The sequence below is a fragment of the Peromyscus californicus genome, unplaced genomic scaffold (assembly GCF_007827085.1).
Source record: "Peromyscus californicus insignis strain IS unplaced genomic scaffold, ASM782708v3 Scaffold_11__1_contigs__length_118956290, whole genome shotgun sequence".
NCBI lineage: Eukaryota > Metazoa > Chordata > Mammalia > Rodentia > Cricetidae > Peromyscus > Peromyscus californicus.
The window spans coordinates 1,841,572-1,858,757 of NW_026294402.1; the positions used below are offsets into that span (position 1 = coordinate 1,841,572).

Sequence of the window (17,186 nt, forward strand, 5' to 3'; positions counted from 1 at the left end):
GAGACCCCACCTCTTCTGAGGAGCTATTAGCAGTCAATAGTCTCTTGAGGAAAAAAAATTTATTCAGTGGTATAGTCATGAGTATGCTGTCCAAGCTTCAGTAAATAATCCCTACCTGTACTTATTCATGTGGCCCTAACTAAACTCAGTGTGTTACACACAAAACACACAAACAAAGGCATGGAAGTAGGAGATTTGTGTAGAAGCAGTCAGGAAGCCCTTGCTGTGAGAAGACAGCTTTGAGAAAAGATTTGGAGGAGCAAAGGGAGAAAGATTTGTCTTTCATTTGTGGAAAGAATACTGTGGGCAGAGCAATGAGAATATGGCAAGACATTAGAGATGGGTGTGCCTGGCATGCTATTACAAGTACTTGGATTTTATATTGAATGATTTTTGAGAACCCTGGGCAGCTTTGGGTGATCTGCCTAGGTGAGGAGATTTACCATGAATGACAGTTATGGTTTGGGTAAGGACAGTGATGGAAAAACTCAGTTTGGGGTAAGAATGAAGTCTGAAAGATGATTTAGGAGGCTGTGATAAACACATATTTTAGAGCTAATGGGACCTCCTCCTTTAATCTACTTAACAGAATTTGTGTGTAAGTCATCAAAACAAACAAAAGCTCATTCAAATACATAGATCCAATTAGGATTTTAGAAATAATTGAATTAATTTTATTATAGGAAAACTATTTTTTATCACATTACAATAATTCCAAGTTTAATGTAAAATATATAGATTGATACTTTAGCATGAAACTCAAGGCAAACACAAATAAAAATAACCTTAAATATGACTGAAGTGGTAATCCACCATCTCATGTTAAGTTTGACTTCAGTTCATGTGTCATAAATCATATATACATTAAGGTCCAAAACATTTTTTGGAAATGGTTTTCTTTTTCATAGGCCTATCTCATGCAGAAATGTAAACAAACAGTAGGCATAAAAATCTTGGTTTGTTATTTTTAAATGAAGGATTTGATCAGAACTATGAGTCAATGGTACCCTGAAGACCAGGATACAGCCTTTAAGTGGGAAGTGCTACATCCTACTTACTCAGTTATCGAAAGAATATCCCACTGCAAATGGCAGCTAAGACTCTCCTAGGTCAAATATGGTGAAAGCCACTATGTTGATGATACTGAAGATTAACAATACTGTTTCTATGGCATCCACAATCACATCCTTCTATAAAATCAAAAACAAACTTCACAAATGTTTATTGAATTGCTTTTATGAGTAATTTTGAAGATATTTTTGTATTATGAAAATTTGTTCTTTAGGAATGAATTCACACATATCTATATGTATCTCATAGATTTGAATATCTTTCCTATATAAAATGACTCTATTGAAGTAATCAATTTTCAATGAATAGTCTAAGAATTTTCAAAGTCTTCTAAAAATCCAGCTAGTAATTTTTTAATTAATTTTTTCATAAAATATATTTTGATCTTATTTTCCCTCCCCAAACTCCTTTCAGATTCTTCTCACTTCCCTACTGACCCAACTTCATAAAAAAAAAAAAAAAACATAAAAAACAAAAAATGCAAACTAAAATAAGCAAACTAAGAAAAAACAGTAAGAAAACAAACAAAAAAACATAAAGTGCACAATAAAGCACATAGCTCATTTTGTATTGGCCAATTACACCTGAATATGTGGCCTGGTCTGGAATATGGTTAATATACTTAGTGATACTCTATTGGGGAAAAATGATGTTTCCCGTTCCCAGTAGGTATCAATTGTAAATAGCTCTTAGAGGCGGGGTACTTTGTGTATACTTCTCTTTCTCAGTGCTAGGGTTTTGTTTGGTTTGAGCCTGTGCAGGGTTTGTGCATGCTGTCACAGTCTCTGAGCTCATGTGTGTCAGCCCTGTTTCTGGAAGACATTGGAGTCATCCACCACCTCCGTCTCTTACAATATTTCCTCTTCCTTTCCCACACAAATCCTCGAGCCTTGAGGAGAACAGTTTGATGCAGATATCCCATTTAGGGCTGAGTGCTCCAAAGCTCTCTCACCCTCTGCACACTGTTCAATCATGACTCTTGGTGTTAATTCTCATTTACTGCATGAAGAAACTTCTCTGATGAGGGCTGAGCAATGCTCTGTTCTACAGACACAAAAATATATTATTAGAAGTAATTTACTGCTGTTTTCAGCTAGCAAATATTCTAGACTTCTATGGGTTATATAGTCTCTGATATAATAGCAATATAAAAGCAGCCACAGACAACACCCAAAGGTTGGATGTGGTGTGTTCCACTAAGATTTTTGTTTACAAGAAGTAGTCAAATCCACTCCCTTGGTTGTAGTTTAATGACTATTTTTCTAGAGGTTAAACATTTCAATTAAGAAAATCAATGGGTGTAGGGGTGTGGAGAGATGGCTCAGCTGTTAAGAACACTGACTGTTCTTCCAGAGGACCTAGGTTCAATTCCTAGCACCCACATGGTAGCTGACAACTGTCTGTAACTTCAGTTCCAGGAGACCCAACACCCATGGCAAAACACCAATGCACATTAAATACAAAACAAAATCAGCAAACAAAAACAAAAAACCAACCAACCAAACAAACAAACAAATGAAAAGAAACTTTCAATTTAAAAGGAACTGGTAAATACTAATTATTGAAATTTGAATGTGGAGTCAGATGTGATTCTGTACGATCCATAGTGATCTCCACATTGCTGTTTTCTTTCAGTAGAGGAATATCTTTACTAACATTCAGGGTCCAGGACATTTTCAGAAGCTCATTAATCTAACTCATGTATGTGAGTCTTTTATGTTTTAACACATGCTGCTATGGCTGATATACTTTGACTGCTGTTATTTCTTGAATAATTCAACAACTTTAACCTTTTGATTTGTACAGAATATTAGAGAAGATTCAGGATATATTTCTCTATGTCAAATTTGAAAAACTTCAGTTACATTTAATTCACTTCTCAGCCTGTCTATTTGTACTAATTGCAGCTGTATAAGGGGCTAGAGCTAATGTGGGTGTTCTTTGAGCCCACTTCTAATGCCTGTGTTGCTCCAGTGGTCCTCTTCTTGAGGACATGGCTGGGCCCTGTATGGACATATGGCATCACTGGTCATGTGCTTCTGGGTTTGATGAGCACCTTGGCTGTTGTAATGTCTGACCCAATGGTTTCATTTTGCTACTGTATAGCTATGTTCTCTTGAGGAATTGTAAGCCTAAACCCACCTTCTTTCCATGCTTTTAGACAAGAAACATTGGTGTTCAGTCCAGGGACTATTAAGAGAAATGTTTTGATTAAAATAAAAATTTAAGCTATTTAGTTTTATCCTTTGCTGTTTCCCCCTTCAAACATTACCTACCTTTCCCCAACTATAGTAATATGAAGGCAACATGCACCTACCACAGGTGGCCACAGTTTACCCTCAGTCTTGTCCTCCCCAATCAGTAACTGTTTCAGACACTTATAACCTTTGAATTTGTGATATACCATTTATGGTTTTTGTGCAAATTAATGCATTTCTTTTGGGGAGGGGATCTTTATAATATAAATTTGCTTTAAAAGAGTGGTTTTTAGACTTAAAAGACAGGCAGATTTTGATTTTTCTATTTTTTGTTTTTGTATTTATTTAAAACATGGTCTTTCTTTGTTGACCTTGAACTTATTATGAGGCAAAGCTGGCCTCTAGTTCACACTTTTCCTGCCTCAAGCTCCCATTACAGGTGTTCACTAGCACTCTTGCAAACTGTATATTTTTATTACCATTATTTTCTATATAATTGAGTGAATACTAGTTAATATAATAAAAATAACTTAAAATTCAAAAAATGAAGTAAGTGAAATGGTTCAAGTAAGATACATTTCATGGGGAAAAATCTACATAGACATTAAGATGTTTCACTATGATGTATGTAAAACTACAGAAAAAGAACAGCATTAGTGTGCTTCAGTGACAAATGTTCATGTTAATTTCAGTTTCTGTTTATTTTCTATTTCTGAGGTGGCATTTCAAGGTTGTGTTTAAGGTATTTTAAGAGATTTACAAAGAGAACAGATTTTTAAGTGAGTCATAATTCAAATATTCCCTAAGTAAAAACTGATGGAAATATTTCTCTTCTATAGTCTCTTAAAAAATTCATCTGTGGAAGGCTAAATAGTTACCAATGGAATGAAGGCATGAACCATGAACAGTCACAGAAAATACTTCTTGCTATAGCATCATATTTAGTTAAAGGTTATAGGGTGAAGTGGAGTGCAATATATTTTTACAGGGAATACCCTATGCTGTGGCATTATTTTTGGTGAGGTGTGGGTTTATCACTCGGTAAATATGCAAAATTATCTGAGTGAGATGAACCTCACAAAATTGTTTTATTCACCTTTCAAATTAAAGACCCAGGCTTAGCAACAGTAAGATGTGTATTGAGTTCACTCTACAGTGGGGGATGATTGTTATGCTCTTAATTGGATCCCGTTAAACAGAAAAAAAAAAAAAAAACCCTAAAACTTTAGAAAACAGTGAGACCATAATCTTTTATGTGGTAATGATTACTTTCTTTAGATAATAAAATCTATTTTGTTATCACCCCAAGGAAGAGATAAAATGGTTTGTTTTCGAGACAAGGTTTCTCTCTGTAGCTCTGACTGTCCTGGGACTCACTCTGTAGAGCAACCTGGCCTCAAACTCACACATGTACCTGCCTTTGCTTCTGAGTGCTGAGATTAAAGGCATGAACCACCACCACCCAAGAAAAGATAAAATGGTAAGAAGAACTCCGGATGATTGTTATGGGTTCAGTAGATTTGTTTTGAATTCTACTATGAAAGGAAGATTCTTGTCTCATAGATGTCTAGGAGTTTTTGAGAGTCGCTTAAATAAGATACTCCATGGTTCTAAGATGATCTTAGTGAAGGCTGCCAGCCTTTTAGCTTCTACTTTCCAATAAGTCCATGCAGCACAGGTTCCATTCAAACCCAACTTCTACCCATTCACAAAACTCCATGATATACTTCACTTCTTTGCTTGGGTCTGCTACCTGGTGTGCTTTCTTTGCTCATTTACACTTTTATAGATGTTTTGATTATTTCTGCCTCCACTGTGCTGCCCAGAAAGAGGATTACAGTCTTCTTTTACTTTGAATATGAGTTTGCCCATTCCTTTTAAAAGATGCTGTATTTATACATTAAGCTGACCTTACTCTAACTGTGATCCATGCATACATTCTGAGACATGGCCCCTCCATTGGATTTGACATTGCTCCTCTGATATTAATCTCAGATGTTCCTTGAGCATTTTGTTTGCTATTATGTAGATTGTTAGGATACAGGATTTTACTGGTCCATGTTGTGAAACAAACATCTGTGGCAGGAGCACTAAAAGAAATGAGTACAATGTCTGATAGAGATTTTGTTAAGGTGACAGACCAGAATAATTCTAGAGTCACCTACCAGTTATAGACAAATTATCTCAAATAAAAATTTTTCTCTGGCTCTCAACAAGAATCTATCAATTTTGGGGTTAAATATTAAGACTTCTAAAATGAAAATGAGTAAGGTGTGTGTATATTTGCACATGAATACTACGTCACTTGTTCTTACAATTAGGGAATTTTGAATTCAATACAGGTTACTCTTATTAAGTAACATGGTATTTAATGGCCATAGCCTTTCTCCATAATATCAGTTATCAACTGAACACCTTTAACTCATGAGTAAGAATATTAAAATGGCCAGGTAGGGGAGTGGAGCTCTGTAAGTTTGAGGACAAAGCGAGTTCCAGGACAGCCAGAGATGTTATACAAAGAAACCCTATCTGGAAAAACCAATAAAACAAACAAACAAACAAAAGAATATTAAAATAATAACTATTCAGGGATTTAACTCACAATTAAATAGAACCACCATGCTGGTAATATTGATGATAACAATAAAGGAATGATATCTCTAATACAGTATTCCCTTTATAAGCGTTTTATGTGTGACTCATAATAAATGACCCAGTAGATATGTTTTTTAATTCTATTTTTTTTAAGTACAGAAAAGTAACTCAAAACTAGTAATATTTGAGCACTTGTTCAAGGTCAAGTGTAATAACTTATAAAGCTTGAATTTGAAAACAGGTACTTAACATTGCGGCCTTAGATCATCTACTGCCAACGTCTTGGCTACAGTATTACAAAAATATTTTACTTGGGTATGCAAAAGACTGGCAAGAGTTTTAAGACTTCAGCTAGGAAATTTGTATTTTGCATCTAACAACTAATTTTTTCCATTGCAAGACATGGTAAGTTTTTGCTTTCTCTAATCCTGTTTTATCATGGCGAAAAATGCCTAAGGCATATTGTTAATTGAAACTTTACAGTTGACATAGATTTGCCATCATATTTTTTTCTTTAGGCAGTGTATTAAACCAGAGCTCCGCAAGGAAATTCTTTTCCCCCAGTTTTTCAAATCATCATCTAGAATGTTATTATTGTTTTATAAAAGACTTCTCAGGCAGTCATGAACCATTTTAGAAGATCACGGGTCATCCAAAATATGGAATTGTTAAGAAAGCGTAAGTGGCCTGTTCTTTTCAGATAAAACTACACTGAACCTTTATATCCATATTCTATCAATCTAACATGTTTTGCCTTAGAACTCAGACAAATTTGAATTACGCATTTTTGAATTTTTGAAGTAAATTCAGAGCTCTAGCAAATAAAAAAGTCTTCACACAGATTTAATATTTTTAAAAAAAGGTTTAAAATAATAAACGTGGGAAAAATCAGGCTCTGGATTCCTATGCACTCACTTTACATTTGCTTGTTGCAATTTTGAATTTCCAGGCTGTGGTAAAGACTCACCTTTCCAGTGAAGAACTTCAAAGGCCTTAGTCATATCTGCCTACTGTTATTTCCTGTTCAATGGCTGAATAATGATAGCCCAAAAGAACTAGGCAAAGAACACCCACCCAGGTAGAACTGTCAGTAAACAATGTGTTTCTAGCACCTTTTGAGATGCTGTGGTGGTTTGAATAAGAACAGCCCCCATAGGCTCATATAGTTGTGGCCTTATTGGAGTAGGTGTGCTCTTGTTGGAGGGCATGTATCATGGGGGTAGGCTTTAAAGTTTCAAAAGCCCATACCAGGCCAATCTCTCTCTCTCTCTCTCTCTCTCTCTCTCTCTCTCTCTCTCTCTCTCTCTCTCTCTCTGCCTGCGGATCAGGACATAAATCTCTCAACTGTGTCTCCATTTCTCCAGTGCCATGTGTGTGACCATGATCCCAGTCATAATGGTAATGGTCTAAACCCCTGAAAGTGTAAACCAGCCTCCAGTCAAATACTTTCTTTTATAAGAATTGCCTTGGTCATGGTGTCTCTCTACAGCAATAGAACAGTGACTAAGACAAATGCCAACAAACTAACACAGCAGAGCCATTTCCAGGGATTGATATGCACTGCCCTTATTCCCCATTTAGGTCACACTAAGCTAGCACATGTTTAAAAGGCTGTCTGAAGCAAGAACTCACTGAAGGCACCTATTCATCTTCAGGACTTTCCGTCAACTGACAGCTTATTTTCCTATTTGCTCTGCTTTATTCTTTCTGTGGTCACCTTTGCCATTGTTTATTGTTCTTTTCTCAATCCCCTTCTTTGGTAGTCCTTGTTAGATTATAGCACTCATTCAGGTTAACTTTCAGCTCTCTACCTTCAAATCCTCCAAAATTTTCCTTGCTGAACTTTTATTAATTTTATTGTTTGATCATTTAATATAAAAATATAATGTGTTCTGATTATTCTCTGCTCAAGTCCCTCTATCTCCCTTTTATCTAGGACAACTCTCCCTTACCCCTACCTATCTCTTTCCAAGGCTCGTGACTTTGGCTTTGCTTAGTGATCCATTTGGTTTAGGCAGGTGAAACTATAGATTTGGAAGTATCCATTACACACATGTGGGGTCATCAGTAGGCACACAACTCAAGACACTTTGTCACTCCCTGAATCCATCAGTAGCTAATAGTTTATCAGTAAGGGTAGGGCTCTATTTTCTATCCTTGCCTGTGTTGATGTATCTGTTCTTGGCAAAGAGAATGCAGTAGACATCTGTAGCTACTATGAGTTCATGATTGTAATGGCTACATCTATCCCAGGACATGACATTTCATGGCCTTTCTTCCTATCTTCTTACTAGCTCTTACATTATTCCTCAATGTAACTCCTCTAGTCTTAATCAGAAACAGTAGAATACAATGGGAAAGCATGGATCTTTTTCCACAATAGGGAGGCTCACTGAATTGGCTTCATCTTCTCTATTCTCAACCCATTGTTCCCTTTTTAAACCCAAGATGAGCTGGGCGGTGGTGGTGCACGCCTTTAATCCCAGCACTCGGGAGGCAGAGCCAGGTGGATCTCTGTGAGTTCAAGGCCAGCCTGGTCTCCAAAGCGAGTTCCAGGAAAGGCGCAAAGCTACACGGAGAAACCCTGTCTCGAAAAACCAAAAAAAAAAAAAAAAAAAAAAAAAACCCAAGATGGTGCCAGCCTGTGGAGCTGTGAGTTAAGAAGGACAGGAAGTAAACATCACACCATCTGAAAGTTCTGCTATGGAGAGAAGGAGGTTCCTTGCCTGTTTTTGCCTACTGATTCTATCTTAGTTACAAGACTCTGTGACTGTTTATATACCCTCATCTTTCTTGGCTGTCTTGCTGTCCTTGGTCAAACAATAACGCTATCTTCCTTCGACGGGAATGGATTATCCTTATACTTGGAAAGAGGCAACAAGTATGTAAGTCAATGTTTATAGCTAGATGTGTTTGGATTAATTATAAAAATGTATTCTAAATCCCGATGAATTCATTATAACATAGATAATTGCTTGAGTGTTTTCATGGGGATTTACCAAAAGAAAATTTAAGACTTCAGGAAATTTTTTGTGTTTGGTTTGTGGGTTGGAAAGATTTTCTTTTCCTGATCTAGGACATACTTCAGTGAAGTATTAAGAGCAAATTATTCATACTTTCTCATGTTATACTTGCATAGAATCTGGAAGCTTCTTAATTCATTTGCCTTCACTTGCCAATTATCATATTTTATCTTTAAAATGAGGTTGGGGAGTCAAGAAGCACAGCCCTGGTAGAAATCAGAATGTAGCAAGTGTGACAATTAGAAACCAGATATGGAGAAGATAAAGAGGAGAATATATATATCACAGACATTAACCATTCCTCTCTTAATTGGACCAGGGTCACTGCAGAGGGTGTGCCATTCTAGTCCTATCTGAAAGGGGCTACAAAGAAGAAGCCGATGTCAGAATGTTAGCAGGTGTAGTAATTAGTAACTAAAGATTAAGAAGATGAAGAGGATGGCACTTACAATATATACTGTACATACTAAAAGTTCCATGTCAACCTTTGAGCATACCCTTTCCTATACTCTTTTAATTCTATCTGGAAGATGTTTCAAAGAAGCTGTTATCAGTACTTTTACTGTGATATGAGTTGATACTAATGTTAATTTCCTTAGTATTACTGCTATTCTACCTCTAAGACAAATTGCTAAACTGTCTTATAAATGAAATAACCAGAGCCTTAGATCAGGGAAATAGTGAGAGCCACCAGCCAACCTACCTCACCAACTCTGCAGCTTCCAAAATGCCACAACTTCCTGTCTACCCAGGCTTTTATTGTCTTGCTGTTCTGCCCTCTCACTGGCTATCTTAGCCTAGCTACCTCACTTCCTTGTCACTGCCTGTCTGTACAGACCTCCAGGTCTCTATGGTTGGTACTGGGATTAAAGGCATGTGTCACCACACTTGGCTCTGTTCCCTAGTGTGGCCTTGAACACACAGAGACCACGTCTGCTAAGTGATTGGATTAAGGGCATGTGCTACCACTGCCTGACTTACATGTTTACTTAAAATGGTTTGCTATTTCCTCTATTCTCCAGGCAAACTTCATTAAAGCACAAATAAAATATCACCACATTTCAGCACAAATAAAATATCACCACATTTCAGCACAAATAAAATATCACCACATTTCAGCACAAATAAAATATCACCACATCCACTCTCCTATATTATTTTTAAATCAGCATTTAATGGATTTTACACATTAAAAAAATAAATAAAAACACACATGCAGTAAAGCCCCTAAAGTAGACATAGAAAAATATGATGCAACCTTCACCTACACAAACACATTCTTCTGCCTGTCTATCATTACCTTGGGCACTGAATTCTTTTGAGATTGGACACATATATACAATACCATCCACAATATCATTTGCTAGATTTCTGAAAATACATTATGCAATGAACAGAAAAACCATCTCTACATAATATAATGCTAGCCAGAAATGAAACAGACCAAAGGAGGTATTCCAAAATAAGTCAAAGGAAAATTTTCCCCTCTATGCTTTGCCAAACATACTCTTCTTGGAACAATTATATAATGTTATAGTATATAAGACATAAGCAAAGAGATCCTGAGTTCTGTGATTTGATCTTGCTAATTAATCAAGCAGAGTGAGACAGTCACTACAACCCTAATGTGCAGCATGATAAACATGTATTCAAAGCTGGTTAATCAAATGCACAGATAGATAACCTACAGTTTGTGGGTGGCATCTGAGGCAAGAGGCTATCTCATTGGGATTGAGCGTCAACTTTGAGATCTGAAGCATTCTTTAAATACACAGCTGTGGAACTGATTGATCTACTGAACACCCTGCTGGTATCTGCTGGACAATTAGCAATAGAGTTATTCAGTTGATATGTTTGCACATAGTTTGGTGAACTAGAAATCAAAGAGTGTTCTGGGAGAATTGCCACTGATGGAGCAAAAGTGCCTTGGTTTGTTTTTCTCTGTGGCCCAAATTTAACAAACTTGCAGAGCTGGTTTGCTCAGAAATAAGGAGTTACTGGTTTTGTTTTGTTTTGCTTTGCTTGGAGACAGGGTCTCACTGTGTAGCTCCAGCTGGCCTGGATGGAACTTGCTACTTAGACCAGGCTAGAAGTCATGGGGATCTGCCTGCCTCTGCCTTTGCCTTTCAAGTGCTGGGAACAAAGGGAAAAATCACCACGCCGGACTAGAAGCATTTTAAATTAGAAACATCTTATAGTAGTTGAAATTGAAACATTGATAATATGCCCAAACTATTCACTCGCTTTAGAAGCATTAAGGATCAAAATGCTTTTGCTAAGTCACATAAATGATACAAAGGCACCTCAGACTGAAGGTTAGAGCTCCTCTAATATAGAAAGATAAGACTTACCCCTGTCTGTATCATACAGGAAGACAAAACAGTTCCATTCATAGTGATCCAGCAGGCTCAGGAGTGCACCTCTCAATGAAGGCCTTAGCTGCAGCACGAACTGGCTCTCCCCTTCAGTGGGGAAGCTGGGCGTGATGAGGGAGATGTGTAGGGCACTGCAGAATGAGGTCAAGGTGTGCACTGACCTCTTGTCATAGAGTCCAAAAATGGCAAACACTCCTCTAGAATACTGGGAACAGACTGGGGAAAAAACAGAGAAGGCCATCACTAATTGTTATACTCCAAAACCAGCCACTTGAAGTCTATAGCTTATGAAGGTTTAAAAGAAAATCACTGAAATGTTAGCAATTTATGATATGGAATTGTGTGTGTTTGTGGGGAGGACCCAAAACAGCTTGACCACACAGCTGCCAGGACAGGCTTAGAAGCCCAGACACAGCTTCTGGCAGGCAACACCTGGACCCAGGAAAAGCCATAAGCTGACCCCACCCAGTGGGGCTTGCATCTAAGAAGAAATACCTGACATTCCAAACATTCCCTACACCCCAAACAAATGTCAGCCAATCAGGGTTTTGAACCCTGGAAATCCCCTCACTCCAACCTCTGCTATGATAAAAACCCCACCCTGCCTGGGCTCTGGGCTCTCTGCTCTCACTGCTGTGTAGGACAGGGAGCCCAAGCTCTAAGCTTGAAAACAAGGGCTCTTTGCTTTTACATATGGGATTCGATCTCTGTGGTGGTCTTTTGGGGGTCCTCACCATCTGGGCATAACATTTAGGGGATTGTCCAGGGACCCCCAAGCCCACCGGGACCACTGCCTATAGAGCCTGAAGCCAACCTATAAGTGTCTGTCTGTCTGTCCTGCCTGTGTTCAGTTTTGTTTCTGTGGCTAGCCTAAATCAGTGATTGTGATCAGGATCGGTTAAGGGGCAGACTGTGATCACAAGGGGCTGAAAGACATTTCAGGCCACATTAGTGGAGAACCCCACATCTGTTTAGGGGTGGGGAATCCCAAAACTGTGTGTGGTCAGTTGACACTGTTTCCCTGGGAAAATTGTTTGCCTTTCTGTTGGAATGTCCTGCTATATAAATGTGTGAATGTGTGAGAAACGTGGCCACATGTATGCATGTTTTATGCCTGGGCTTGTGTGTGTGGATGTGACTCCTACTCCTGTGGACAGTCTTTGGGGCCAGATGGGCAGCAGAAAGGACAGAGGGTCCCGTTGGTTTGTGGTGGTATTGTGTTCCCCAAAATATTGTGCACCCCAATAAACTTATCTGGGGTCAGAGAACAGAACAGCCATTAGATACAGAGGCTAGAAAATGGTGGCACTCACACCTTTAATCCTAGCCTTCTGGAGGCATGGGTCTCTGTGAATTCAAGGCCACACTGGAAATAGCCAGGCATGGTGATTCATGCCTTTAATCCCAAGAAGTGAGCCTTTAATCCCAGGAAGTGATGACAGAAAGCAGAAAGGTATATAAGGCATGAAAACCAGGAACTAAGCTGGTTAAGCTTTTAGGATTTTGAGCAACAGTTCAGCTGAGATTCATTCTGGATGAGGACTCAGAGGCTTCCAGTCTGAGGAGACAGGATCAGCTGAGGAACTGGCAAGGTGAGGTAGCTGTGGCTTGTTCTGTCTCTCTGATCTTCCAGCATTCACCCCAATACCTGGCCTCAGGTTTGATTTTATTAATAAGAACTGTTAAGATTCGTACTACACTGGTTGAACTGGGACAGACTAAGAGTTTGTCCCCATTGCTTCCTTGCTCTCTGACTGGAGAACAGGCAGCAGGCAGAGGAACACACTGTTGTGGTACAGTGAGTCAGGTGGGCAGCAGCTGCAGTGGCCCAGGGGCTACTTCAGGGACTCAGGGTGCTAGTGGGACGCTAGGCAGTCTGTGAGCACTGCAGGGGCCCAGATGCAGCAGGTTCAGGACCAGGCCCCCCACACTCAGGGAGCTGTGGGGTAAAGACTTTGCAGCATAGCGGCACAGGTGGCGGCGGTCAGGGGGGCCCAGAGGTTGCCATGAGGACTAGGCATGGCTGGGAACCAGGGTGGACCATGAGCACCACTGGACCCTGACATGGTTGGCAGGTTCTGGGCTGGGCTCCCGCACAGGGAGCTACAGGGTGGAACAGCATGGAGCAGGTGGGACTTTGGCTAGCTTGGAACACTTAGCTGGGTCATGGAGTCTCTTCCAGTCAGCTGTTCTTGTGCATTTGAGAATCTGGGGTTGGCAGCAATCTTCTGTCCCCATGCTGCACTCCATCTCCCATGCTGATGGGTGGGGCTCCCAAGACCTGCTCTGGGGCTAAACCTGACCAAGGTTAAGCTCCAAGGGCAGAATGGAATGTCACTGCCTATGGTTGCTAAGCTATGGTGGCTATGTTATAATGCTACAGCCAGGGCTGCCTTGATCACTAAGATCCAATAGTTTCTTCATGTTGGTAGTGCTGATGCAAATTCAGTTATTCTTGTTATATATATGCATGTATTTCTGTTATTGTTTAAAATTTTGTAGCTTTACAATATATTCTAGACTATTGAGGGTAATGACAAGAAAGACTTTGGTAAGAGTTTCTGTGTTTGAAGAAAATAAAAAAAAGGAAAAGAAAAGCAGAATCTGTTTGAAGTAAATGTCTGAGGTATCAAAGGAATGGACTAAAAGTACATAGAAGGTGGTAGAAGGTCAGAGGGGATATGAACTGTGTTTGTTGTGGTTTTTTATACCTGCAAACACTGAATTTAAAAGTTAATTATGGTTGGTTTTCATTTTAAAAATAGCTGATGATTCTTCATTGCAAACTATTTATGTTAAAAATGGAGATATATGTGTGTGTGTATGTGGACATATATGTGACTTGGATTTAACTCTATGTGTAAATGTAAGGAAGCTTTAACTGTATGTATGTGTATGTAACTTGGATCCAACTGTGTGTATGTGTGCAAGTAATTATTGTTTAGGAAAATCATGCTTTAAACAGCAAACACGTGGCTTTCCTCTAGCAACCATCATTTACTAAAGGTTATAAAGCTCTATTCAGGTTAACAAAAAGCTAATTTAGAGACTTACACCTCAGTACTTATGTCTTTGCCAAGTATTCAACAGCAAGCTTCTACAGAATTTAAAGAGATGGCTACATGTGTTTAATAAAAAAGGTTAAATATAAAATTTGCACCTTAGTGCTTTTATACACAAGAAAGTACCTTGCTCTGGCAGCTAAACTTTGTAACTTAAGAGTCACCCAGATGATAGTCACCAGAAGCATCCAGCTACAATGAAATGGAGCAGACTGAGATCTAGAAGGCAGGCTATATATATGCTGCCAAGGGTAGGGCCAAAGAAATTAATCCAAGCCTCTAAGTAAAAGAACCAAAAGGATTGTGGATGAATTTCAGATATTGAACTTTGGGATTGTTTGCACTCTGGAGTTTGGTTTTACTTTATACAGACTGTGGTGATGCCATATTTTCTCCCTCTAAAAATAAAAAAAGGTATTTTACTGTTGATAGTGCAAAAAGATATATGAGAGATCTTAACCTTTTTAAGGACAGTTTTTAAAATATTTAAATTTATAGGTCTATGGGACATTTTAAGTTTATAAAATGCTCTATATTGTTAATATTTGGACTTAAAATAAAATGCTAAAAACTAGGGTCACAGCCATAAGCACCAAATACTAACTAGAAACTGGGATATTCATTTCTTGTGATGCAGCAAGACAATGATCAAGGCAAAGGGCTTGGAACAGCTTCTGACTCCATGAATCTTGACCCATTGGGGGTTGAAAAAACCTTTTTACAGGGGTAGCTTAGGATTGCCTGTATGTCAGATGTTTGCATTGATATTCATAACAATGGCAAAACTGCAGTTGTGAAATAGCATTGAGAAAGTTGAGAACCAGTGAGGCTTAAGAATGTATGCCTAGCCTCCTTGTCTTTGCTAAATTTGTTAAGCTTAAGTTATAAACTGAGTCATCAATTTTATATTGATATTTTGTTTTGGTTTCTTTACTGAACCCGTATTTGATACTAGAAGAGCTTCAATTTAAAATCATTGTTTTTAAGGCCACTTATTGTAGGCTGTTAGAGAACATAAGTAAATAGTCAGTCATCTTATAAATAATCAAGTTCTTTAATTGTAGTCATGCTAAGTACTGATGTAAGTAATTACAGGAATAATTGTATGTTTTCATATACTCAGTCTTTTGCATATGTTTTCAGGGTTGAGCTTAAAACAAGTAACTAGAAACAAAGTTTGTCTATTCAGATATACCTGGACAACCTTCACACTTCAGAGATCTGTAGAATATGGCATTTAAAATGGTAACCTAAAAGTTATTATATCAGACTCCCAGATCCTAGCAGTAACCCAAGGTCTCCAAAGAAGATTATATATGGGGCACCACAATGTCTCTGCCTGGATTATGACAATGTTGACAACAGGGAAAGATGCCCCAATGCAACACCTGCTGCCAGGACCTGGCTCAGACTGTGGACATGCAGTAGGACACTGGGTAATTTTGCCTAGAGAAAGTAAAGTCAGTTTTCCTGTGTCCCTCTTCCACAGGAAAAACTCTGCCTTACGGGTCTGATTGCCAAAGAAGATGCTGCTGCTCTGATACTTGTGCCTCCAATGCTATGAAGACCTGGGTATGGACTGGTCCCTGTCATTTATAGAACTGGAAGTTGCTTGGTCTGCACTCAGATGTAATTTATCCTTCTCAGATCTCTGATAGTACTGACAGGTAGGCTAGCTATAACTTTGTCAGCTTGGCAGCATCAGACAACCAGATCCATCCACAAGCTATAGCTAGCTTGTTAGCTCATTTTAAAGAAAATGTTCTAAGATATAAAAGTTTAAATAAGTCATAAAGGTTTAAATATGGGTCTAAGAAAGGTCTGAGGATATGAAAGCTTATATGTGGTGGTATTGTGCTCCCCAAAATATTATGCACCCTAATAAACTTATCTGGGGTCACAGACAGAACAGCCACTAGATACAAAGGCTAGAAAATGGTGGCACTCACACCTTTAATCCTAGCACTCCAGAGGTAGAAATCCCTCTGGATCTCTGTGAGTTCAAGGCCACATTGGAAACGGCCAGGCATAGTGACACACGCCTTTAATCCCAGAAAGCGAGCCTTTAATCCCAGGGAGTGGTGGTAGAAAGCAGAAAGATATATAAGGCATGAGGACCAGAAACTAGAAGCATTTGGCTGGTTAAGCTTTCAGGCTTCTAGCAGCACAGTTCAGCTGAGAGCCATTCGGATATGAGGACACAGAGGCTTCCAGTCTGAGGAAACAAGATCAGCTGAGAAGTTAGCCAGGTGAGGTTAGCTGTGGCTTGTTCTGTCTCTCTGACCATCCGGCATTTCACCCCAATAACTGGCCCCGGGTTTGAGTTCATTAATAAGACTCTCTAAGATTCCTGCTACACTTATAAGCTTTGAGGATCTCAGAAAATGATTTAAGATATAAATGCAATTTGTAAAGAGATAAATAAATGATTTAGAGTATGAGAAATGTTTCAGATTGCTCTCCCCTCCTATGATATAACAGTTCAGAGCTTAACATTTAATAGAGTTCTGATAAGTTGGTAGAGTAATAACTACTTACTGCTTAGTCACAAGCTCAATATTTTAGATTTATTTTAGTTTTCATCTAAATATACCTAAATATAAACCTGGAAGTGCTTCTCATCATGCCAAAAATCTCTGTCTAACTTATACCTGGCTCTCTGGACAGAAGGAAATGTACAAGCTTTTAACCCAAATCTGTTGTTCTTGTTGGGACTCAAAGGTCTGAGTCCACTTCTGCTGTTTTGCAGATACCCATCACCTGCTTTGTCTATGATATGGATTTCAGTACAGCTTGGTAATACTAATGTATCTAAAACTTTTATGTCATTTTGTAAGATAATTCACACAGGCCTCAGAGGAT

General features: G+C 38.6%; 1 protein-coding gene across 10 annotated transcripts in view; it reads right to left on the reverse strand.

Moving 5' to 3' along the window:
• The window catches only part of Gria4 (glutamate ionotropic receptor AMPA type subunit 4), a 371,791-nt gene that overhangs the window by 215,265 nt on the left and 139,340 nt on the right, over window positions 1-17,186 (reverse strand). For all 10 annotated transcript variants that reach the window (XR_008221303.1, XM_052751502.1, XM_052751493.1 and 7 more), the window contains exon 4: window positions 11,239-11,478. Coding sequence is in view for 9 of the 10 variants with exons in the window: in XM_052751502.1 (XP_052607462.1) it covers window positions 11,239-11,478 (240 nt within the window). In the remaining variant the exon portion in view is untranslated. The remainder of the gene's footprint in view (window positions 1-11,238; window positions 11,479-17,186) is intronic.